This window comes from Euprymna scolopes, chromosome 2, assembly GCF_053919585.1.
Source record: "Euprymna scolopes isolate OS-2025 chromosome 2, ASM5391958v1, whole genome shotgun sequence".
NCBI classification, from domain to species: Eukaryota; Metazoa; Mollusca; class Cephalopoda; order Sepiida; family Sepiolidae; genus Euprymna; species Euprymna scolopes.
The window spans coordinates 129,548,590-129,575,180 of NC_136483.1; the positions used below are offsets into that span (position 1 = coordinate 129,548,590).

A 26,591-nucleotide genomic window follows, 5' to 3' on the forward strand; every position below is an offset into this window, starting at 1 on the left:
AGTGGTGGTTTGTGGTTAAGGTCTTCAGAAAATGAAAAAACAAAAATTATTTTGCTATCTCTTACAGCTTTATATTTAATTTAAGCTACTACTGGGTAAGTCAATTTTCAAATATTTTTGTTTTTTTTTAATTTACATTCTATTAAAATATTCAGCTCATGAAGCAATTAGATATATTTTTTGGAACTTCTTTGCAGACCCCCCCCCCCCCCCAAAAAAAAAAAAATAAATAAATAAAATATTGGTTTTAATTTAGATTAGATAACATTTTTGGTATTATTTTACTTTAGGGCTCGTCTCACGTTCGTATAGAAAAATATATTTTTTAAAGTAGATTTAGGTGTGCTGAAAACGCCACCCCATTCTCGAGTAACTTTTTATAAAATACCTATTTCGAATTTTCTTTTTATCCCGAAAAAATAAAAAAAACTTATTCTAAAAAAGACATGGGGCCTATGTTTTTTGTACCTACCCCCCCCCCCCAAAAAAAAAACACCATGAACTTTATAAACAAACAAAAACACGTGTTAGATGCTTCCTTACATATTTTAAAAACTATTTGCCGGACCCAATTTTGAATGCAATATTTGTTTATAACACACCCGAAATTATATGAAAATTAAGATTTTAAAGGCAAGTCCTGTGGTAGTGTATTATCAACATTTACAAAAAAACAAAAAAAACAATTGCCTTTCCAAAATTATCCGCAATTTTTAAAAATTAATTTCCATCTAATTTTAAATTGTCCGCGAAAGATTACTACGCTTATGTCACTTTAATACGAGTGTGGGTGCACATATGGCACACGCATAGCCTTAGTGTGCACTCGAGCGTACCTTAACGAAAGCTGTAAAATGGGCGAAAATAGTCTGAGTGTTCAGGGGCTCATACCCACTAGCATAGCTGGGGGGGGGGGTCAGCCCCGGGTGACAGCCATAGAGGCGTGACAATCCCCCCCCCCCCCTCCCAAATTTTTTCAGCCAAGCTTAGGTGCGAAAATAGTCGGAAATAGAATTTATTTATTATATATTATGGAATTTTTAAGTTTTAATTTAAAATCTTTTTTTTAGAATATTATAAACTCTTAAAAAAATTAGTCATTGGAAAATCTTTTGCCGATTTTATTGAAAACTTTTGTACTTTTGAAATCATTTGATGACATTTCATTTTTTTAACTGTGGAAAAATGAGAAAGAAACGAGATATATATATATATATATATATATATATATATATATCCGGGGGGGGGGGGCACCTAGCCAGCATTGGCAAGCCAATGGTAACAAAGTGTGAAAAAATAAGGGGATTAGTGAATTCAAAAGTTTTCACACCTTTATGCAAAAACACGTATTGGCGTCATGTGTCTATACGGCAGAAATTATTTCTGCTAATTGGTATCTTTCATATCATTTGACAATTTAAGTTTTCACGTTTCTCAGCTACTGACAAGACACACAAAAGACAGTGTAAATTTTCCAAGATAAAAATGTAAGTGTATACTTTTAAACTATTTTAAAGACAGTCAAAATGTGTTTCATTAATTGAAAATTAATTTAATTTTAACTAGTCTGTGCTTGTAATGAATATGCTGATTATGAAATGAAATAACTAAGAAATTGTTTTTGTGGTTTCAACTATATTCTAGTTCTAATAACTTTTTAATTTTCAAATCTAAAAATATATTTATTGAATAAATAAGATAGTTTCTTATAATAATTGAACAATACCTTCACGTTTCTTTTGAATAATCTTTGAGAATAATAATGCCAAAAAAATGGGTGAAACAATAAACAAAAAAGCAAATGTTATTAAAGACAAACTAAGTTACTTTTTTACCCAATTAGATACATTTTTGGAGTATACCCGAACGAGCATCACCCCGTCTATATTTTTTTCTGTTTGTTTTTTTTGCAATTTTGAAAAACTGTAAGAAACCGAACAGAACAGTGGATTATTATTGATTGGACACTTACCAGATTATCTCACAAAAAACAAGCAAAAGTATTTTGACATTTGAAAGGGGTGCTAGTTTTTAGTTACAACGTTATAGCAAACCGATCCCATATTGGAACCACTCGACGAGAATTGGGATTTTACTTTGGTGCTTGTGCAGTGTACGTACCGTGTTATATTTTAGATGAGATTTCCAAGTTGAATTAAATTGTTAGGTGAAAGTGCAGAACAGTTAAAGAATAGCTTTTTCAATAATAACATTATTTCAGCATGGTTCGTATTTCTCGCAGTATCAAAAATGTGGTGCTCGGTAAAAATGGCACAAGTGAATAAGTAGGTAAAAATGGCACCAAAAGGTCCTACTAAAGCGATGGGGTCCCAAATTCTAATCACATTCTGGGTTTTGTAAAATAAAATAAAGTTTTTTAACTTTTTTAGGCGGATGTTGGCTTTCACCATTTTTATATTTAATTAGTATATATTTTCTTTCTCTTCCGCTATATTTTTTTTTATTTAATTCATTAAATCTGTTAATTATGAGGACCAAAATAATGAATCGTGTTAATTTCTCTAATTTTCTTGTTTTTGTTTTGTTTTTGCTCTGAAGGTTAAATTCTATTTTCTTTGGGTTTTTTTTTCTGTATTCCAATTAAATAAAATAAATTTTCTCTAAAATAAATTTTGCTAATTTTTCCGTTTAGTTTACTATATAATAATTTTATTTAATCCAAAACACGACGGTGTAGACATAAAATATCTCTTCCAAAGTTAGGGAACATATTTGGGAACTATCAGACCATAAGTATAAAACTACCTGGTATATTTCAAAACAATAATTCCCTAGGAATTGGAATCATACATGGTATCGGAATCGTTAATCATTATTTTTCTGGAATCGGAATCGTATAAAAATTAGGAATCGTCCCAACACTAAAAATTACTATTAAGAATTTACAACAAATTATGGACAGAAGGCAAATTCCCTGACTTATGGCGACAAACTACAATAATAGTAATCCCAAAACCAGGAAAAGACGACTCAAACCTGCAAAACTACAGACCAATCTCATTAATTAGCTGTTTGTGCAAAATAATGAAATGGATAGTAAACGACACTCATTTGTTATCTAGAATCTAACAACCTTATTTCCAACCTACAATGGGGTTTCCGTAATAAAAGAACACAACTGATCACTTTGATTGGAAGCGGCTATAAAGGAAGCATTTATCATGAATGAGCACCTATCAGCAATCTTTTTCGACCTAGAGAAAACCTACGCTACTACATGGAAATATGGAATGATGAGACTTACATAAACTAGATTTAAAGGGCAAACTCCCACAATTTATAAAAGGATTCTTATTGGACCGCAAATTTAGGGCCCGCATTGGATCCGTTTACTCAGACACTACAAACCAAGTGGAGGGAGTTCCTCAAGGTAGTATACTGTGAGACTATTTAATATAAAAATGAACAGCATAGTGAAATGTTTGGACCCTGGCGTTGAGGAATCTTTATATGTAGATGATCTGGTGTATTGCAGATCAAGTATATACACACCATTGAGTACAAACTCCAATAATGCTTAAATAAATTAGACAAATGGAAAATGGATATAGATTTTCCAAATTAAAAACCAAATGCGTTCATTTCTATCACAAAAGAAAACTTCACAATAACTCTACACTGAAACTTGGGAGAACAGTAATCCCCACCGTAGAAGAACACAAATTTCTGGAACTAATATTTGATAAAAAAACTGACATTCATCCTCCAGCTGAAAAACCTGAGAAATAGTTGCAGTAAAAGATGCCAACTACTACATGTAATAGCTTACACAGAGTGGGGAAGCCTGATCAAGAAACTAATGAAGTTATATAGAACTTTAATTAGATCAAAATTAGACTACAGCAGTTTCACATAACAATCAGCCAAAACATCTTGCATAAAGACTTTGGATCCAATCTGCCATGGAGGCCTGAGATTAGCACTTGGTGTTTTTAGAACATCCCCATTAAAGTCTTCATACAGAAGCTAACGAAATAAGCAGTCACAAACTGGGTGCCCAATACTACACTAAAAAGCACACCAAAGTAATTCCGCATACAAAGCTACATTCAATCCGAAATATAAAGAGTCATTTGAAGCAAAGAAAAAAGCCATAAAGCCCTTTAGTCTTTGAATGGAAGCAATTCTACAGGAATCAGAAATTGCTGTAGAAAATATCCAAGAATGCATACTGACTGAAACCCCACTGTGGATTCTCAAAAAAACCCAAAGTAATAATAAAATTAAATGAACTCCCTAATAATAATTTAGAACAAAATAAACATGAAATTCCTTAGACTCTCAGATTCACTAACATAACTGAATAACAAAAAAACTCGAAAACCCTCTAATCATTAAACTCTTAAACAGAATTGACTCCTTATCTAAACACAAAGAAATAATTATATGCTGGATCCCAAGTCACATTGGAATAAAAGGAAATGAAAGCGCCGACTTAGCAGCCAAATCAGCACTAACCCTGAAACAATAAACATTCCATATATTGACTTTAACCCCCAAATCAATCAACAATTTTATGCAAAATGGCAACAACAATGGAACAATAACACAAATAGCAAATTATACCAAATTAAACCCATTCTGGAAGAATGGAAACCAACTACTAGAAGAGCAAGTCATATCCAGAATTCATATTGGTCATACAAAACTCACACACTCCTACGTACTGAAACAACAACCACAGTACCCATTCTGTCAAAAAGCTTGTACCATGAAACACATTTTCGTGGAATGTAGAGCTATTGATAATGGTAGTAAACAATATCTTAAATCCAACAATGTGAAGAACATCTTTGAAAACAACTGCTTTTTGAGACTAACAAGACTTTTCAAAAATTAAACAAAAACAAATTTTCTCTACAAAACAACCTAATCCCTATGAACAAATATTCAAAAACATAAAATACCTTTTTCTAAACTACTAGATTTGGCATTAAATAACCTGAAAAGGGTTGATATGCTATTAAACAAAACTAAATAAAGTACTTTCAGATAATGTATCATTAGCCACTAATAGTGGTCGAGCAGGTTTCTTGTTATTAAAGGAAAGAAGCTTAGTCTTGGCAGCATTGAATGTGACCATCCATTTTTGTCCTCATTCCAATACTGACTGAAGATCTTCCTCTAGCATTTCTGTTATTGCCTTGGATACATGTTCATTCATTTTCCCTTCATCTCTATTATAGAGTGTAGTGTCATCTCAGACAATTTTATCAGGGACGTCATTTATGTAGGTAATTGTTATTTTATCAACTTGTATGAAAAGAGCTATGTAAAAGATGCTTTAAACTGTTTGAATTATGCAAATACCATCAGCAGTTCAAAAATTATGAGAATTTTAAGTGCCAAAATTTAGGCTTTTCCATGGACATTTTTCTTAAGAAAAAGTGGGCTAAATTATGGACCTCAACATTTCAAAAAAATTTGGTAATTTCACCACCATTTATTTATTTTCAAGCTATTCTCATGAAACTTGGCACTCTTATGTAAAATTGTGTGCTCTTTCTGATTATGCATGTATCTCTTTACCATAAGCCATGAATTATAAATTCAGATAAATTTCAATTTTTTTTAAATGACGCACGGTATCATACAGTGGGTGTCTATTCATGAACAAAACTAAGTATTATAGTTGTATTTAAATATAGCTTTATTGAGAGCAGGCATTTTCCTACCTCCTCATTAAAGGAGAGCTTAATCTGGGGTGTAGCCATTGAATGCCTAAAGAGCATTCATAGCCGGTATTTACTACTCCTCTCAAAGAAAAATAAATTGAGTAGATATGAATTAATTTTAGAAATAAATCGAAAATTTTTCATATAGATTTTGCATTTCTGTAAAAGATGGAAATTCCCATAGTTGACCAGGATTTATGCATTTTGGACTAGTCCAATTTTCAATTTTGTAAATCCTCTCTATCTGGCCCAAAATATACCCCCATTTTCTGAGATGCAACCATAAAGCGTACTCTATATGAATCCTCGATGTAACTTTCACAGTACCAGAATACCAGGAATCCTAATAAGCAACAACTATATATTTACCAATTGATGGTAATTTTTGTCATTTCTATTCTGTTTTTTTTACTGAAAATTCAATTATGTAAACAAAAAAATGAAACGGTAATTTTTTACCTTGTTTCTACCTTAACATTTAAAAGGATTACTTTTATAGGTTTTAGGGTATGCTGGAAACGAATATCGCATTTAAATTTTCTGCAAATTAACAGTTTTCTGGATATATTTATGTTATTGCTGGTGGCCATCTTGGTACGCACGAGCGCAACCCGAAGAAACTATATACAAACGTGCATATCAAGATGGCCACCAGCAATAACATAAGAAATGACATTGCTTAATATCCAGAAAGCTACTTATTTGCAGAAAACTGAAATGTGATATTCGTTTTCAGCACACCTGAAAACCTATAAAAATAATCACCTTAAATGTTAAGGTGGAAACAAGGTAAAAAATTACAAAATGCATCACAATGAAATTCTTTATCAAACTGCCTAATTATTATTATTGTTGTTATTTAGCTATCCTCATTTAAAAAAAAAAAAATCGTTTGTTTTACAGATTCAAAAACATAGTCTTGACAAGGAGTTAAGAATAAATTCAAGTTTCATGATATCTTTTTTATTTAATTGTTAGGTGAAAGTACAGAATAGTTAACAAAACACCTTTCCTTCCCCATGTTGAGAATGAGTTTCTAAATAATGTTATTATTTCAGCATGGTAGTATAAGTGCACAAGTACCTTTTTATTTGTTATATATTTGTTTGTTTTTTACTATTAAAAAAACCAATTCTACCTTAAGTAAGAAATTATAAATAGCATAATAACAGAAACACATGTGCTTAGTACATTTTGTTGTTTTTTAACGTACTAAAAGCATTAAATACAACAAAATAGTATTGTTTGGAAATCAAATTTGAAAAACTTGAAAATGATTTTTTTAAATTGATAAACTCGGAATAAAAAATGAAACTGATTTTTCTGCTTTCGTTTTGAAAGCAGAAAAGTTTTTTTATTTTTAAGAGAATACAAACGAAACTCATTAATGCACTGACTTTAGTCAGCTGAGCGCATAGTGAGCCGTTTTCCCCGTTAGCAGATTTAAATTTTTATAAGATAACATTTTAAAGAAATTTCCACACAATTAATAATTATCTATATGAAAATGGATGATATATGCCGATTTATCTTATCAATTTTGAAATATTCTTTGTCAACTTTGCTCGGTCATAACTTTGCTTCCTGTGGTCGTAAAAATATAAATCAAAGTCCAATAGAGATAGACTTCTATGCTTATATTAGCCTGTAAAATTTCAACCATATCCAATCAAATTTGACCCCGTACATGTGTATCCAAACGTAATGTATAAAATGTAAACATTGAAAAAAGTTTCCTTTTTTGTTGTTCTCATTTTTTACCATTTTTTTTTTTTTTTGTTTTGTTTTTTTTTTCCCCCATTTTTAACTTGGAGCATAAAATCAAAATAAATTAACATCATTAGAATGCTTATTCTATTCTTTCCAGCAATGTAATTCTTTTAAAAATTGACCCACAAATAAAAAAGATATGACTTGTTGAAGCACATTAGGTATGTAATATTGCCGATGTCCTCGAAAATACAGCATACGCTTGTAATGCTAGTATAATAAAGGCTCAAGGATCGACCCTCTGAGGTACATGTGGTGTATATGGTTAAAAAAAAAAAAAAGAAACGTACTGGGCGTATCTGTATCGCTCTTTGGGAAAGAAGGAAAAGATGGCCAGCGCATTTGTATACGTGAAGGGCATCTTGGGAAGGCAGAGCATGATGAGAGAAGCTTCTTTTTTTTTTTTTCCTGTCTTTTCCTTTTTTTTTCTAGATAGGAGGCTATAAAAGCAGGGAAAAATTCCCTGGGGGAGCAGAGAGGAAAGAGTTCGTGAACATCTTCTCTTGAAAAGAATTTTGTATTGCTGACATTCGGATTGTGCGGTGTGACATTGGTGGCAAGAAGCCAGGTGTGGTCGATTGGAAAAGAAGACGGCAGAAGCGTGCTGTTGTCGAGAGAGTGACTCACTCCTTCCCGAACCCCAGAACCGAATCCTGATTATAACCCTAGAGTACACGCACATTTATATCATTGTTTTGACATGCAAACATCAAGGACAACCTGGATTTTTCTTTTATTTAAGAAGGATTTAATTATGTTAAGAGAAGCTTGGCCCTCTCACCACATTTTTAAACAACCTAAGTTTGGGCATTGTGAAGCAATCTGTTTATCAACGAGAAGACTTCTGCTGTTCATACTGTATCTTCAACACTCGCAACAATGCAGCCTTTAACTTTCACATGGAGGCTGAGCATAACATAAAAGGGTGGAGCATGGATAAACCATCGTTTTGGCAATGTCCAATAATACCATAGGATCTGATTTTCATAAGAAGACCATTGTGCCATACCCTGTCCAAGGCCTTAGATATATCTTGGGCTACTGCCTTAGCCTCCCCTGTTTTATCCAGTGCATGCTATATATGTTTAGAGATTACAGTTAGGATATCTGCAGTAGAATGCGTTTGCCTAAACCTATACTGTTGGTCGGACAGAAGTTTAGCAGCTGTAAGATGGTGGGCTAGAGTTTGATTAGTTAATGGACTCGAATATAAAAAAAAAATTAGTTAAATTTGACAAACTTCTTGAATTTGGTTTAGAAGCACAAATGAATCAGAATACTCAGGTTTTGCCTTTGAAACTTGATTCTAACTAGATATGAATTACTTTTATATTTGCCAGTTTAAAGGTTTAAAAATCACTTTTGAACTTTGAAGTTAATGATAAATTAATTTTTTGTTCATTTTCATTGTTAAAGATTAAAAAAATACCGCCACTTTGTGGTTTGTGAAAAATTTCAGACATTTTGAAACCTTTCTTAGTTCAAAAATAATTTTTGCCTATCACCATGATTTCTTTCAAAATGTTTCAAGGCTTCAAAATCACTTTGGAACTTCCCATAGCCATATTTTTTATCTTTAAGATGGTTAGAATAAATGTTTTAAAGCAATTAAATTGGAGATTAGAATTAAAATTTGAAAAAGTATTTAGACTCTTTAAGAAAAAGTGTTTCTCAAAGAAATCCAATATTAGTGAACCAGATAAATTATCAAAACAATAGTTTTGATAATTTATCTGAAGAAATACTTGAATGCCAAGAAAAATATTGTTTTACTTTTTTCTCTGTAAAATAAAGTTGTATATAAACATAATTTAAATTATATATTCTGATAACAATAGCTGTAGAACATTTTTGATATTCATATGTTCAATTTTTCAAATTCATTCTCAAATTAAATCATCTTTGGTTTGTTCATAGCTGTTGCTACTTGCTGATACTAAACAGTAAATGGAAACGATATGCAATTATAATATAAAAATAAAGGATTGATTTTAGCAGTTTGGTGTATGTAATATCTTTTCAAAATGATTTTGTCATGTTGAAGGATTCTTTTGGATGCGGCAGTAAAAGCATTGTTTCAAATTTAATAATGAAATTTTCTCAGAGGTGGCATGACACTTTTAAAAAGCATCCCTGGTCTTAAAAACTTGCAAAAATGATCTATCGGAGGTATTAATATTTAATTGATCCATATAAAAGTATCCTCTTGGACTAAGTACAGAACTGATACTACACTTTAATTGGAAATATGAAAGAATTGCGGATTCACATAAGGGAAGTAACTCTATTTTACTAGTTTTTTTTTTTTTTTTACATACGATAATTTGGGGTGCTAAAACATTCAGAGAATTTAAGGCAAAGAAAGATGCGTGTTCTTTTTTTTTTTTTTTCCCACCCCCACCTAACTATGATGTAGCAAAGTTTAAATTTTTATAACATTAATAAAAAAAAAAAATATAAGTATTAACATTACAAAATAAAAGGAACATTTTTTTTTTTATTAGGTTGTCCCAAAAGTTTGTAAACACTTGCAAAAAACAAAAAGTAACAAAAAAGAAAAAGAATTATTCTTAAAATATTCGTGCAATAAGTAATGACCCTGACCCACTTCCCATAGCGCTAGAGCAACGAAACTTAGCATAGTTATTAGTCTTTCTCTACATAGGAACCACCCAGAGTTATGCATTTCTCCCATCGTTTGATGCAGCTCTCGAGACCGTTTTTGTAGAGCACCCCAGGTTGGTCCTCCAACCATGACGTGACTTCAGAAATCAAGGCTGCATCATCTGGGAAACGCTTTCCTTTCAAAAACAACTTCATGGCTGGGAAGAGGTGAAAGTCAGAGGGTGCAAGGTCAGGAGAGTAGGGAAGATGGAGAAGGATTTCATAACCACACGCCCATGCTTCTGATCTGGCGACATGCGAGTTGTGGACCGGAGTGTTGTCATGCTGGAGGAGCGTACCTTTGCTGATTTTGCCCCGCCTCTTGATTTTGATAGCTTCCCTTAATTTCCTCAAAAGTGAAGCATAATAGGCTCCTATAATTGTGGTACCCTTTGCCAAGAAATCTGTCATCACTACTCCATCCTAGTCCCAGAAAACTGTGAGCATGACCTTGCCAGCAGAGGGCTGCACCCTTGCCTTCTTTGGAGGTGGTGAGTCCAAGTGCTTCCACTGCATTGACTAATAATAATAATGTTATTTCAGCACACTAGCATAAATGTGCAAGTACCATCATTTTTCTTAAACAAAATATTTGAGTAAATGTAAGAAAAAATTTTTTTAATGTTTATTTGCTTTTATGAATGTATAGCATGTATTTTTTAATGTTTATTTTGACTAATTTTTTAATAGTTCCAAAAATAAAAAATATTTAAAGACTGTTTTTAAAATTGTGCTCCAATAAACATTTGGGGGGAAAAAAAATGAATAAATAAAATTATCTATTATATTTACTTTTTTATTTTTTGTTACATGAAATAAAGTAGTTGAAAAAAATGTTGAGTTTATCTTTAAATTGGTCATAGCCATTTTTAAAAAATAACAGGTGTTTTCATAAATTATAATAGAACAAAAACCTTCTAATTGCTTAATCTCCAGCAACATGCTGATTCCAAATATGCCACTGCAAATGTGTTCAGAAATGAACCCTTCATTAACAAGTGTAAAAGTGATACAAAAACTTAATTTTGTTACATATTCTTGTGTGATAGGCACTTGCGTCTCACTGTGACTGACAACCAACACATTTAAAATTTTCCTGTACTGACTCTATCCTTTTTTTTTCTTATTCAATAATATCTTCACCTCTTCCTCTATTATTAAAATGAATAACATTTACTTTGATGGTAAATTAATTTGCAATTTTTTTTTTTTTACATTCCACTGTTAGTTACCCTAAATCAACAAGGTATTTATTTCTTTTTAGCGGAACTCTGCTTTTTTATATTTCAGAAAAGGCGGAATTCTGCTTGCTCCTTATATATATATATATATATATATATATGTGTGTGTGTGTAAAATCATGGAAATTTTCAGGTTGGCATCTGGAGGTGCGTTTAATTCACTGGGAAGGATGCACCCCCAAATAAACTTCTCTGGTGGGTAGGTGTAATAGTATACCAGCTACCTGCCGCAAGATGCCTTCCTGAACCTGCATGTCAAGCACACTTTGCCACAGCAAATGGTGGCATCTGAAGTGTGCGCAACACAAAGTTGTGCCTCGTTGATCATCAAAAACAGCTGAGGCTGGCTCAATCCTAATGAGCAAAATGTATACTCGTATCAAAGTTCTCTCATCGACAATATACACATTTCTAATAGTCAAAATCACTATAGCTTTGGGGTTTTTTTTCCACGTTTGACACATTTTTTTTTTTTTTTTCCTCTCTTAATTTTTTATTTCTCTTCCTCTTATTGTAAATTATCACCCTTCCAAATTGAGATACTTTTTAGGCAATTACGTGTTTTCTAGATTATGAAATTGATTCTCTCTCTCTCTCTCTCTCTCTCTCTCTCTCTCTCTCTCTCTCTCTCTCCCATTTTTATTGGTTACTAACATTTCTGTTTTTTTACTTAATGATCTTTTTTATTTCTTTTATTTCCAGGCTGTTGGAATTTTGATATTTCTCAGCATGCAAAGAAGTTGTACTGATTAAAATTTCATCAGAATGGACCAGCAAGAGATGAGAATCGACACCCAGGAAATGAAAAAGATGGCTGACAAAAAGGAAAAACCAGACGAAGTTTCTCCTAAGAAAAATGGCCTTGAAAAAACAATTTTAGATGGTGAGGAAAATTTCAGCAGTCTGGACAGTAAAAATTCCAAAGAAAAGAGAATTTCTCAGAACGAAAAAAGTGAGGAAAAGAATCCCAATTCTTTAGACGACTTAACTGATAAACAAGATGCTGAAGATTTAAAGGATCTTCTTTTTCGTCGGTCATCTGAAGAGGATGCTAATGATGAAGATAACTCTGCTGATGACGACGAAGATGACAATGATGGTGCTGATGTTGACAGTAGGAAAAATTGTAACACGGGCAAACTGGATAACTATGGTGACAGTGCCAAAGAGTCTGATATACCTGACAAAGTTGAGACTGATGGTAAGAGCATTAAAGAATCTGATTCTGTTGAGAAAGCTGCAAATGATGGTGACATCAAAGAATCCGATTCTGCTGAGAATGGTGGTGATAGCATCAAAGAATCCGATTCTGCTGAGAATGGTGGTGATAGCGCCAAAGAATCTGATTTAACTCTAAAAATTGAAAATGGTCTTGAAAATAAAACCTCTAAACCAGAAGAGTCTGCAAGTTCTAGTCAGAATGTTGGGTTCGTACAAAATTTGGCATCGAACAAGCCAGAAAATACTCTTCAGCAGCAATCATCGCTACTCCTTGCCAAGTTAGCAAATCAGCAAGTTCTTAAAAAGACTGTGCCATCTATTGTACCAGTAAACAAGCCTAGTACACCTGTTCTTTCATTACTTAGACCATATAAAAATGTCACGAACTTTCCCAAATTGCCTGTTATGCAAAAAATGCAATATCCCCCAAATATGAACCTTACTAACGAAGAGATCAAACCTCCGAAATCCAGCATGCAAATGATAGAGGCGATCCGAAAGGAAACCTTGCTTCACTCAATGTCCACAAAAGCTCAGCGGATCCTGAAGGCAAAGGCTAAAGCAGAATTGGTAAAAAAGGTTGACGAGAAGCTTGGCCCTCTCGCCACATTTTTAAACAACCTAGGTTTGGACATTGTGAAGCAATCTGTTTATCACGAAGCAATCCATATCCAGTCACGAAAGCAACAGGCAGGAAAACTTAGCAGTGTTGAGTGTTCCCAGCTGGATAAGATGCGTTCATCTTGTAAGGAGCTTGCTGAGAAACTGCGACATTTGAAACTTGGGTACAGGAAATGTAAATTATGCAACTTTGTGAGCGAATCTGTCAATGTGCACTTCTGGCATAGAGAACATCCACACATCAATCAACGAGAAGACTTCTGCTGTTCATACTGTATCTTCAACACTCGAAACAATGCAGCCTTTAACTTTCACATGGAGGCTGAGCATAACATAAAAGGACGGAGCATGGATAAACCATCGTTTTGGCAGTGTCCACTCTGTCCGTATGAGCACAACTCGAAGAGTAAACTCACGCAGCACAAATTCAAGTGCGAAAAGAATTTTGAGCTAAAAACTCATCTTTCACCGTCCCCTGACACAGATATTAATTACAGCTTATATGGTGTTTTCTATCTTTCTGAAAAAGAAGAGGCTCTGAAGGCCATTGCCTTGCACAAGGCCAAACAGGCTCACATAAAAGCCCAGCAGGCACAGTATAAACTCCAGGCTGCAACCAACAAAGCCCAGCAGATGCAGGCTGCAACCAATTATTTCAATGCTAATAAAATCTCCCCAATTCAACCAAAGCCTGTAATGCAGAGTAATCAGAGTCAAAGAATTCCAGTCATGGTCCACCCCAAAGTTACTGCTGTTCTCCAACCGCAGATACCTGGAAGTCAGATACAGTCAAATCGTATCCAACTGCAAACCCCCCCGAGACAGAGTGCACAGTCAAATGTTCCAATAAAACCGTTCACTCCACCAAATCAGAACAGTAACCGTATCCAATTAATGATGAACCAATCACTGAACAAGGGGAATTTAAATCTGTTGAAAAGGCAGCTGCCAGTCAAGGAGCTATTAAATATTCATCAAGCCATTAAGGGCCAAAACGTCATGACGGCCAAATCTCTGGCGAGCCAGAAACTGATTCCTTCAAACAACCAGTCGAGCAGCGATGTCAGTGAATTTGAGATTTGCGAGTTGTGCGGTGGCTATGTGAAGGATCGCGATGCTCTGAGAATCCACTTTTTTTATGCCCATCGTGTCGAGATGCCCGCTCTGATGTTTGAGAAACCGTCTCCTCCGCTCTTCTGTGATGTTTGTGATAAGAAGTTCTGGACGAGCCAGGGTCTACAGAAACACAGGGTGTCACTAAAGCATTATGCCAAGGGTTCTCTTTCGCAGGTGTGCATCCTGTGTGGCTGCCTTGTGTCTCACCTGCTTAACCACATGACTGACACTCATCAGCTGAACCTGCAGGACTTCTTGAACCAGAAACGTTGCATCGTTTGTGGAAATGTATGCCTAAGTCGTTCCGAGACGGAGATCCACATGGCCGCTAGTCACGGTATACTAGTGAAGCGTACCAATGCTAATAATTCCTCCGATACTAAAGTTAAATCGGAGGAGAAACCTAGTAGTGGCACACCGATCACTATGGTTACCAAGGGGGGTCAGGCAACAACCAGCTCACCTGCTTCGCAGTTAGTGAAAGGAAACTACTGTGTTTTTTGTAAAGTTCCTTTTGCCAGCAATGCCGAACTAACTCAGCATTGTCTTCTCGTGCACAAAGCTTGCAAAAAGTGCGGCATGGTCTTGCCGGGCGAAGGGTCCCTGGGGAGTCACAAATGTCAGATCAGTATTCCAACAGTGAAGGCGTGCAGTGTGTGCAAGCAGGAGATTCTTATTCAAGAGTTCATAAAGCACGTTGAGGAAAAACACTTGAAAAAATGCTCAATCAAATTGAGACGTCTCAACTCAGAAGATATCAAATCTGGGATCAACGACACAAAGGCCAGGCTACATCCGCCGATTAAGAATGAGCTCAACATTAGTAGTTCTGTGGAGAAACTGCGAAAAAGGAAAGCAGAGGCTGTTGACTTGGCAATAAAGAAACGGAAACTTCTCGTGGATGACAGTAGTAAGAGCGAAGCCATCTCCATTAGTGATAGTGAGGATGATGACAATGAAGACGGTGATGAAGGAAATAGATATTTTAATGATGAGAAAGAAATAAAAACAGAATCTGCAGCTTTGGATGAAAAGAAGAATCTGGATGATGTTGAAAAAATCACAAAGGACATTAAAATGACTGAATCGGGTATAGGGAAACAGGATGTGGTCCTGTCCCCAAAGTATGACTCTGAGTCAGGAAATACATTGGACACCAAAATAAGAATGGATTCTTCAGAATGAATAGCTAATTTTGATTAAAGGAGGGAAAGGGGAAGATTATTATTAATCTTGTATCATTTTTTTTTTTTTTTTTTTTTTTTACAAAAATAAAAATTTTAAAAATATTCATAATTATTAAATAATGCCAAAAAAGAATTATAAACCTTTAATTTGGAGAGAGAAAATAAACTTAGAGTAAAGAACAAAATAGAACTAAAAAAATTTTCTCTCTCTCTCTCTCTCCCATATTAGTAAAAGAATCCCTTTCCACATTAAAGAAGAAAAAGAAACTTTCTGTACGGACCAGAAAAGAAAGAAGAAAAAAAAAACATTCTAAAACTGAGAAGATGAGTAAATCAGCAGCAAAAGAACCTTATTTTTTTTGTTTTTAACTTCAGTTTTGGTTCAATATTTTATTTTTACACACATGTGCATACATACATATATACACATATAAATTAACACATGTATATATAAATATATATGTTCATGCAAATGTTCTGTGAATATATGGTCATGCATATATATATATATATGTTTATATGTGAATATCTTTATAAATATTTATATATATATATAATTTAACATATGCATGCATATATAATTTTCACATAGGAATATATATGTATATGTGATACATATATTTATATGTGATTTGTTTATTGCATTTAGATTCACAGTATCTGTAATCATTATTAACAATTATTTTGTTCATATTGTTCTTAAAAAAAAAAAAAGAAGAAAAGAAAATGGTTTTAAAAAAATAACATATAACACCCCACCCTCTTCAAAACTATAAGGAAAGACTTGTATTTCTCTTCATTGACTCCTAATCAAACTGACAAAAAAGTTTTTCTTTCCCCTCCCCTTCCTGCTATGGTACATGTTCTAATGAGTAAAACAAGTTTATTAAAAAGCGAAACTCAGGTGTTTGCTGAAAAGCGGAATTCAACTCAAGATTTCTGCAGTCTGTACATTTATAAAATTTGCAGTCCTCTTTTTTTTTTTTTTTTCCTTTTTTTATGATCAATTCTCAAGATATCCTTTTATGTATCCCTGCCCCAACCACAAAATCAGTTATCAAACCATCTTGTTTATTATTTTTTGACCAATAAGACACTGAAGGAATGTATATCATCTTTCATATCACACGCACATTTAGCCCCCAGTTCCCTAACCTGCATTTTTTTCTAATTTTTTTTTTTTATTTTTTATTTTTCTCCTGAGGAAAAATAAAACGATAGATATGGAATTTCATCATGTTACAATATTTGTGTTTCCAAATAATTTCTCTTTGAAAATTACAGTTTGTTCGGAAAATATTAGCTTTTAACATGTTTTAAGTTTCTGAATTTTTGAGATGAGAATTGGTTATTTGTATTATTTGGATTCTTCAGACTACTGTTCTCATCTTGAGTGTCATTTTCACAATGCTTCGGTCAATGTAACCTCCAACCTTCTTTAGGTGTATCTTGTCGAACTCAGGAATTTGGATGGAATTATTTACTGCTCGTGTTCTATTAACCATGACTGGATAGAGGTCCTAAATAATTGGCAATTGTATTTTTCGGTCACCCACACTGAGAATCAAACCTTCGACCTTTAGGAGAATATCATTTTCACAATTGATTTTTCCAAATACTCTAACCACTGTATCACAGATGAGAACAGTAGTGTGAATAATCCAAATAAAATGAATAAAATGTTTAAGTTTGATATTGATGCATTCTCTTTAATAAATTTCCAGTGATTTCTTTCAGAATTCAGTTTTAAAGCATATATGTCCTTAATAACAAAGATGACAAAAAAGAGAAATGTTGACTTTCTTTTTTTGCATGAGTTCAAAATCAGTCATAATGTTTCCCAAACGGCTGCCATAGCATGACAAGAAAGGCTCACAAGTTATGAGACACTACGAAGGTTTCAGAAATTTGGTAGTTAGTGATAATGATTCTTGAAGGTAAAAGACGCTCATTGGACAGTGAAGATTTGAAAGCAATCGTTGAACAAAGCCCATCTGTGCCAGAGAGTTATATCTAAGGCACTTAGTAATAATAGTTCCATGGTGTCCAACTATCAGGAATAAATTGAAAAGTCAGTTTTTATTCAGATTTCAACCATATTAAAAAAACAAAAATACAGAAAAATCTTTGATGTACATACTCACTCCTTAAAACTTTTTATATGCTGTCTAAATCATAATATCTACGACTTAAGAACGGGGGTCAAGTCTATCTTTAATTTGCCCAACTTTTACACACTATTTTCGAGATTTTTTCCTGATTGCTGCATGTTGATTTGACTTTTCCGTATAAAACCGAAACTAATTCGAAGCTGGCATTGTTCCCAGCAAACGTCCAGAAAGCAATCAGCTTGATCAATGCGGAGTTTTTCCTTATATCAGACAATTGCTATTCAATTTGGATAATCCCCTTTTTATGGGAGCTGGTCGCCCCCCCCCCCCCCCCAACATCTTGGGAAACAAAACCAGCCAAAATTGAGTAAACAAACCCAAAAAAACTGCCCCGCAATAACTTCTATTTGACCTCCTTCAAAAACTGACCCGCAGTAAAAGTTAACTCTATTACTAATATTTGCCCTCATTAAGTCATTAAGTGTAGGCACCTGTCAATTTTGTTTCTACTTAAATAAATTCAAACATGTTTCAGATACTCTTTCTTGCTGGCCGAGCGGTTAACATGTCACACCTTTTTTTTTGTTTTTGTTTTTTCACACTTTATTTTTCAATTTCGCCTCAATGCTTCGGGTTCGATCCTACCTACCTACCTACCCACCTCCGGACACAAACACCCAGGCAACGATTTTTTTATATAATATTTAAACAGGGTTATTACTACGTTTATTCTTTTGAGCACACACCTCTAAACACACGGGGAACGCCAGGTATCCCCACTAGTATATATATGTAAAATCATTTTATTAGCGATTAATAATATATTGTAGCCATTAGAAGAACAATTTTCAAATCTCTGTAGTTCGACTCGCGTTGTCTTCCTTTATTAAACATGACCAATCCAGGCACAACCATCTTACTTCATGAGAAAATTTGATTTTTTATTAGTTAAAATAAATTACTTGATCAATTTGTGACTTTTTAATTCCATGACAAATACATAAAAATTTTCTGTGTTTATGTTGAATTCTAGACTAGCACTAAAAAATCTTTGTCTGGTATAATCAGCTCAATGAATGTTTGTTTTTGAAATCAATCTTTATTACAACCTAATTTGTCTTTCAAAATAATTCATTGTGTATTCCAGTTTATTATTTAGATGATTGGAAATCTATCTTGGCAGAGGCTTTTGTACGACTCCTAAACAACTGTTCATTCAACATGCATGGTGAAAATTCTACTGAAAACAGTGGCAAACCCTCCATAGTGATGCACAAACATATCTAAAATAAAAGCAAGTCCAGAAGATGGAAGCAAAAGAATGTCAGGATCAGGGTTATTGCACTCATGAAAATGCAGCATTAAATGCTTTTTAATTTGTACAAATGTTATTTGGAAAGTTATATCAGGGATATGGGCACTTGCATATTCCTTTAAGTGTTTTTCTTCACATTTCATATATAATACTAACTTAATTTTAATATGCAACACTTTTCATGCCCGTAACTTAGCACTTAACTCTGCCCTCGATTTTAATGTCTTGATTATTGCTGTTTTTGATTTTCAATATCAAATTAATGTTAAAATGTACTACACTGTATTTTATCTTTTCTGTTTTTTTGACAATGAAGTACGTAGCAAAGGTCACTGAGAAAACCTGTTGAAATAACAATTTATTAGCTTGTATTCATAGTAGATGCACAAATATTTTTCTTTAGATATTAAAGGCAGATCATTTAATTAATTTCAAATGGTTGCAATTGTTTGGTTTATTCGAGTTGTGTGATACAAATTCTTGTATGTGATTGGGGGTGGGGGCGAAAAAAACAAAAACAACTAGTGTACAAAATCTTCATGTACAAATGTGTTTCAGTATTTCACTAACACAGCGAAAAAAGAAAAACTCTGAAATGTTTATACAGGTAAGAATAGCATTTTCATACATGCATACAAATCACATCTTTAATTTATTACCTTACCACTTTCAGACTGGTACATATTTCACCTCTTGAATTAGTTCAGTTGACTCGCAAAATAAGTAGGCAAGCAGAACGCAATCTCAAGATAAGTGATTGCTTGCTTCTGCTTGGAGGATCTGCTATTAACATTGTGCTGTCTTTGTTTGCAGCAGATAAAATAGTTCATGGTTAGCCATGACATTTTTAATAAATGTATTTTCCAGGGTAATGTCAAGACACAGGTCATTAAGTATGTGTGGGTGTATATATATATATATATATATATATATATATATATATATATATATATGATTTTACAGATCATGCTTATTTATAATACATACAATATCTGCTCAGATGATTTCAAAAACAAATAAATCTGGCTTTTTCAACAACTGAAATATTGTTAATTGGGCAGTACAGGATTGAACAGTTTTTGGAGCTCTCTGCCTTCATCCACTTGTTTCCCATTACTATCTCTTTAACTGCCATATCACCAACTCGTTCTAAGAATCTGGACAAGACTCTTTGGATTGCAAGCTGAAAAAAATTACCAGTTTTGCCAGTTTCTAAAATAAGAATAATTTTCTTTACCAGCAACTTCTGCAGCCTAATACAAATATATTTTGTCTGCGTATCAGAATATTAATTATTTCGTTTATTTGTTATTTTTTGTTAATGTCTATTTTATGACAAGTTTCATATGGATCAGTCAATAAAATAGTTCTGCTGATGAGAGAATAATTCTAAGCCATTATCTCAAAGGACAGTGTGATGAACATGCCAGGACTTGTTTGCAAGTTAAGAGTTTTGTATATACTAAGAAATAACCAATGGTTAAAATATAATAGAAAAAAAATAAAATACATCTCGTTTCAATCCAACGAAAACATTCTCAGAAACCTGGTGACTATAATAGAAATTTCCAATTTGTTTTGCTCTGAGATCGACTTGACAATTGATGTGTAGACTCTTTTCTTTAACTATAAGTCCCAAGTCTCACTTAAAGATGATGCCACTAATTAAATAAAAAAAGTATTTTTTATAAAATACTAACCTGAAAATGATGCGTGTCAAAATTGTAGCCTAATTAGATTATTGGTATGTTTGAAGGAAAAAATTGGTCACAAATGAAGAAAATGTTTTCTTTCACTAAAAACAATGATGGTAAAGCTGCATGAATTGTATTTTAAATTGCATTCACATTCGTCCTATTCTCTAAATATTGGCAGTATGCATCTATGCAACCTATGAAACATGTAGCGTTCTGTATGTTTACACTACTACAAAACAACACTTTTGTTCATGTAGGGTTCTTACAATCAATGAAATCAACCCAAGTGGAAATTTCTTGGAAGTTACCTTCATTGATTTGAGTGTATGTTAGTTGGCACAAATGTTCGTTTAAGTAGGAAGTCAGTTAAGTCTGCTTCATTCACCCTATTACAACATTTTCTATGGTGGAAAGTTTTAATCCAAAATAATTGAACTTTTGGGAATTTTGTACTCTAATGGTGGCACATCCACAAAGTAAAGCGTCAGAAATCTGTTATTCCAGTGCACATTTTATTACATAGTGACATTCTATTTTAAATTTTTTATTCCATTTAACACCTATTGTTGGCAACTTTTGGATTTGGAAGTACATTTTTATGTCTTTATTTAGCTCCTTATATCAAGTGGCTTCATGCCTTGTCTGGAGCGATTTCTAGACATATTATAGTTGATGATTTTCAATGTTTGAGCTTAAAAAAAGTCTTTTTAACTATGTAATATTTAGTGATGGAAGAATTCCAAAATGTTTCTCGAATCTGTTCTAAATTCCCGATTCAGATTCTTTTTAAAAAATTTTTTAATGTTTAGAGATTTGATGTTTTAAAAATATTCAAAGGATAGTTAACCCCCATCCCATAATGTACACATATTTCGCAAAACAAAAAATAACTTGGGCAGGGGGGGGGGGGGGGGGTATTACAAGAGTAGATTTTTCAAAATATTTTTCTCAAATTCTCATGTTTTCCTTAATTTTTCCTTAATCTATTATATCTATAAAAGTGAACGTGTCTGTCTGTGTACATTTCCCTATGCAATAACTCTGTCAATTTTTAGTCTATAGACTTGAAATTTGAAATACCGGGTACTGAGATTTGGGAAAATCGATGTGACGGGTGTCAGCCAGAAATTTGGCTGTTAAGGGGTCAAATTTCAACGATTTGACCTTTAAGAACTCTACCAAACTCCTCCGACAATTTTGGGTCTAGACACTTGAAATTTTAGATATAGGTTCCTTGAACCTGGATCTAACTTAATAAAGTGATTTGAGCCCGAAACAATAAATTTTAAGGGGTCATAATAGGGGTCAAATTTTAAAAAATTAACCATTTTTTTTTGTTTTTTTGCACAGCATACACCTCCAAACACCCGAGCAACGCCGGGCACCCCTGCTAGTTGACAATATTTCGATTTTTTTTTTTTTTTTTATAAAGTCAATTTGTATGTTAACGATATTTAAACTTTTAATAAACCATTAGTCAATGATTGGTATGCAAAATAAAATAAAACTGCAGGAACAAGATAGTTAAAGCTTGTCCATATATAAGAATGACTTTCTAGATGATATTATTTAGAAAACCGTTCTTAACATGGGGGAATTCTGTTAATTATTCTCTGCCTTCTCTCTATGAAAGAATGTTCATATTTTATCTTCCAATTATAAAGATTTGGTTATTAGATTGATTTGCCTTACTATAAAAAAAGAAAAACAAGGTACAGATGATAATAGTAATAATAATAGTAATATTATTATGTAAAATTTGTCACTAAATCGATAATAATTGATGTGTTTCTATCAGCATTTTATTTTTAGTTTGAGCAATTGTCAAGGGTCATTGTGCAGGCTTATGAGTATTTAATTTTTTGTTTTAACTGAAGCCATTATGTTAGTACTTTAATATTTTAATACTCAATTTGGTTTGCTTATATTATTTCAGACTAAGGTACTATTTTTCAAGGCTCTATTCATAGAGGGTGATAATGTAGTATCTGTTATGTTGTTACAAAACCATCCTCCCAGGAACTGCCACCTCTTAGAGAAGACGGGAAGGGGGGGGGGATATGGTTGTTAATTTGCCAATCGTTATAATAAAGTTATATTTTTCCCTATTTCATTACTGAAGTTTTCTAACCAGGACTTGCAAATGCTTTCCAGTAAGTCGATTCTTGATGCATTTTTTAATATGCATTCTTTTATTTGCTTTTAATAATTATTACATTTTTTAATATGCATTCTTTTATTTGCTTTTAATAATTATTACATTTTTTTCAACTTGACAGCTTCTCAGTACATAATCATCCATACAGGAAGTTTAAGGTATTTTCACTTTTACACTCCAATTTTCTCACCACTGCTACTCATTTTTACCAGAAAATCTTCCTCGTAGGATATTATTCATTCCTATAGACCATTATTATTTCATTTTTTCACTCTTTTATTAACTGCATTTCAACCTGAATATGGAATGTGTTCTCCATGTGCACTTGAATGTGCATTTTCATTTGCTATTTTAAAGATTTCTTTTTTCTATTCTCAGTTAAAAGAATAGAAAGTTGCTGTTTCAACAAAATTATTCTTAAATGATCCTGCTTTCATTTTTTTATTTTGTTACCTTATATATTTTCCGCATAGCATCATCTTCACTCCCAGTTCAACTTGGCAATAATGATTGGTACAAAAATAGTTAAAATAAAGTAGTGTGTTTATAAAATTAGAAAAAAAAACACTGAAAATGAGATAAAAAAATATTTGAATAATTAAAGTTTTCTCAAAGATTCTAAATTACAGATTTCACTAGTGGAAAGTAAAAGGCATTGATCATGAATCTGAAAAGTACCAAAGACTTGACACCGTCGAGTGATTAAATCTAATTTAAATTTGATGCGTTTTTGTGTCATTTTTTTTTCAACTGACTCCTAATATTTTGACTAATTATTCCATTATGAAAAATTGTCATTCATAACATTAAATGTTTAAATAATTTTCACTTCTTTCAAACTTGCATTTTTGATTATACAAAAAAAGTAGCTCACAAGCTGGCAAATTTTCTAATTTCTAACAAAGTTTGATCAGTCATAATTCAATGACAAATTGAGCTTCAAAATAAACTCCATTGCTTATACTTTGCAAAGATCTTTATGCCCACATTAAAGGTTTTTACATATAATAAAAAGTCAAATTATTGATACAGAGTTTCTTGGAAACATCTTGTTTATGAACTGTTAATAATTTGAGTTGGTGAATACATAAATGAATTAATTTCCACACTATTAATTATACATGATTTATATTTTGTAAATATTGTTGGGAGGGGGGGGAGGCTAAATCCCTTTTCTCTACAAGATTTTGCTTTCAACTAAAGCTTTTTTGTAATTAAATTCATTTGAAAAAAAAAAACGTTTGCATTATAAGCAATACTGATAGTCAGCTGCTACTACTTTTGTTTAAATATTTACTGAATTAAGTTCCTTAGTTTTACATACAACAGAATAGTTATATATTGAAACAGCAAGTATTATTGATATCAATTGCAAAACAAGTTTTCTTTAACTTTTTTTATTCTATTAATATTTAGGACACCCAATAATAGTAAATATTCTCTTTTCAGACTCACAATTGATTTTTAATATCTTCTAATGAATGTAATCTTTGGATTAAGTTGTAAAAAAAAAAATAATAGCATGTCTAATAATAGAATTTTTATGTCTCTTTATATTGCATATTGGAGTTTCACTGATGACTCTGACTGCTAGTTTCTGAATTAACTCCCTTGGACAATGCATAAGTATAAGATTACTGCCTTTTAAGAGGACTTTTAAAGTGAAAAGATTGATTGGTTTGTACTGTAGAAGCAACCATTGGAATACAGGTTGAGCCAAGTTTTGTTAAAGATTCATGACATTTAAGTGGCATAAGATGGAGTTCAATGATAAACCTGTCCCTTTTGACTGCAATCATTATTTGGATGCTTACTAAATTTGCAAATGTTTCCTTATTTGGAAATCTGTGCTTCTGAATGCCATCAGTGTGTCTTATGAAACACTGATTGACAGAACCTCGTTTGCATCGAGCAGATTCTTCATGAAGAAGTGTATGGATGCATCTTTGAAATATATGGAGATCGTCATCTACATAATAAAAATGAATGTGTATGTGTCCAACTTATTTCAATTATCACATATGCAAATTTTATGAGCATAGGAGGGAAGGCTTATTCATAACTGATAATATATAAATAAAGTCTTACATCTTTCAAACTCCTTGGCCTAACGTTCACAGGAAACATGAGTTGGAACAATTACATTGAAGGCATTGCCAGGGCCGCTGCAAGAAAGGTGGGCTCTCTCTACCGTGCTAGACAACTACTAACACCTGAAAGTATCCTGTACCTCTATAAGGCCACCAGTCGCCCATGTATGGAGTATTGCTGTCACATTTGGGCTGGTGCATCTGCTATTAGTCTCTCGCTCCTTGACAAGGTTCAAAAGAGTCGTAAACCTGATAGGCCCTGAACTGGCATCTAAGCTTCAGCCTCTGTCCCATCGACGAAATGTTGCATCCCTCTGCCTGTTCTACAAGTATTTTAGTGGTGAATGCTCTGACGAACTGCAATCACTTGTGCCCCCACACTGTAGAGATCCCTAGATGTAAAAGATCTTTCTACTCCAATAGCTTCTTCCCCAGAACCGCTAGACTTTGGAATTCCATTCCAGGTCCCTGCTTCCCCAACAGTACTGACGTGCAGAAGTTCAAATGTAACGTGAACCGACATCTTGCTGCCCAAATCCCTACATAGTACCCCAGTAGTTGTTGCCCCTGATAGTAGCCCCCTACACCAAAGTGGCAATTTGCCTTGTTTGGGGTGAAAATGTAATAAAAAAAAAAAAAAAAAAGTTAGCATATGTGTCTGATACACTACACAGTATATTAGTGGCCTGGCAAGGCCACAGGGGAGACAATCGAAGCAGCAAATATATAAATGTAGGGGAGACAACCGAAGCTGCCTGCCAGGACACTATATATATATATATATATATATATATATATATATACAAATTTAGGTAAATTTGGACATTTTATTGGTTTGAAAATATAGGTTGTTTTTTACCAATTGTCATAAAATTTTAACCGTAGAATAGTATTATAATCTGCAAATGTTCATGTAGTTTCGGCTCATAGAACTAAAGATATGAGCATTTCAATATTCAATTTGTCTACCAGTCTAGATATATCTATATACCACCTTTTTTTGCAAGTTTATAAGTTCAAAATCTCTACGACTATTAAACAGATGTAATTAATGTAATTAAATCCTTCTTAAGTAATAGAAAAATCAAAGTTGTCCTCGATGGTCGTACATCCAAACAATATGACATAAATGCGGGAGTACCTCAGGGGTCTATCCTTGGACCTCTATTATTCCTGATATTCATAAACGACCTCCCTGACAAAATCGTTTCGGAGATGGGTATATTTGCCGATGACACCACTCTCTATAACAGATATGAGGGGAAAACAAATGAACACATATCCAAGGAAATGGCAGAAACACTAGAGGATGACCTCCAATCCGTTGTGGAATGGAGACAAAAATGGTTGGTCACATTCAATGCTGCTAAGACTAAGCTTGTTTCCTTCAATAACTACAAGAAACTTTCTCTACCACCAATAGCAATGGCCAAGAACACATTGCCTGAAAGTACTTCTTTTAAACTCCTCGGCCTAACGTTTACAGGGAATATGAACTGGAATAGATACATTGAGAGCATTGCCAAGGCTGCTGCAAGGAAGGTTGGCTCCCTCTACCGTGCTAGAAAACTACTTACGCCTGACAGTATCCTATACCTCTATAAGACAACCATTCGCCCATGTATGGAGTACTGTTGTCACATCTGGGCTGATGCATCTGCTGCTTGTCTCTCGCTCCTGGACAGGGTTCAAAAGAGAGTCGCT

The 26,591-nt window shown here is 33.3% G+C and overlaps 1 protein-coding gene across 6 annotated transcripts in view; it reads left to right on the forward strand.

Annotated features, from left to right (window-relative positions):
• Window positions 1-16,750, forward strand: part of LOC145296030 (uncharacterized) — a 67,661-nt gene extending 50,911 nt beyond the window's left edge. For all 6 annotated transcript variants that reach the window (XM_080142085.1, XM_080142100.1, XM_080142119.1 and 3 more), the window contains exon 3: window positions 12,074-16,750. In XM_080142085.1, the coding sequence (XP_079998211.1) occupies window positions 12,137-15,514 (3,378 nt within the window). In that variant the 5' untranslated portion in view covers window positions 12,074-12,136 and the 3' untranslated portion in view covers window positions 15,515-16,750. The remainder of the gene's footprint in view (window positions 1-12,073) is intronic.
• The last annotated feature ends 9,841 nt before the right edge of the window (window positions 16,751-26,591 follow it).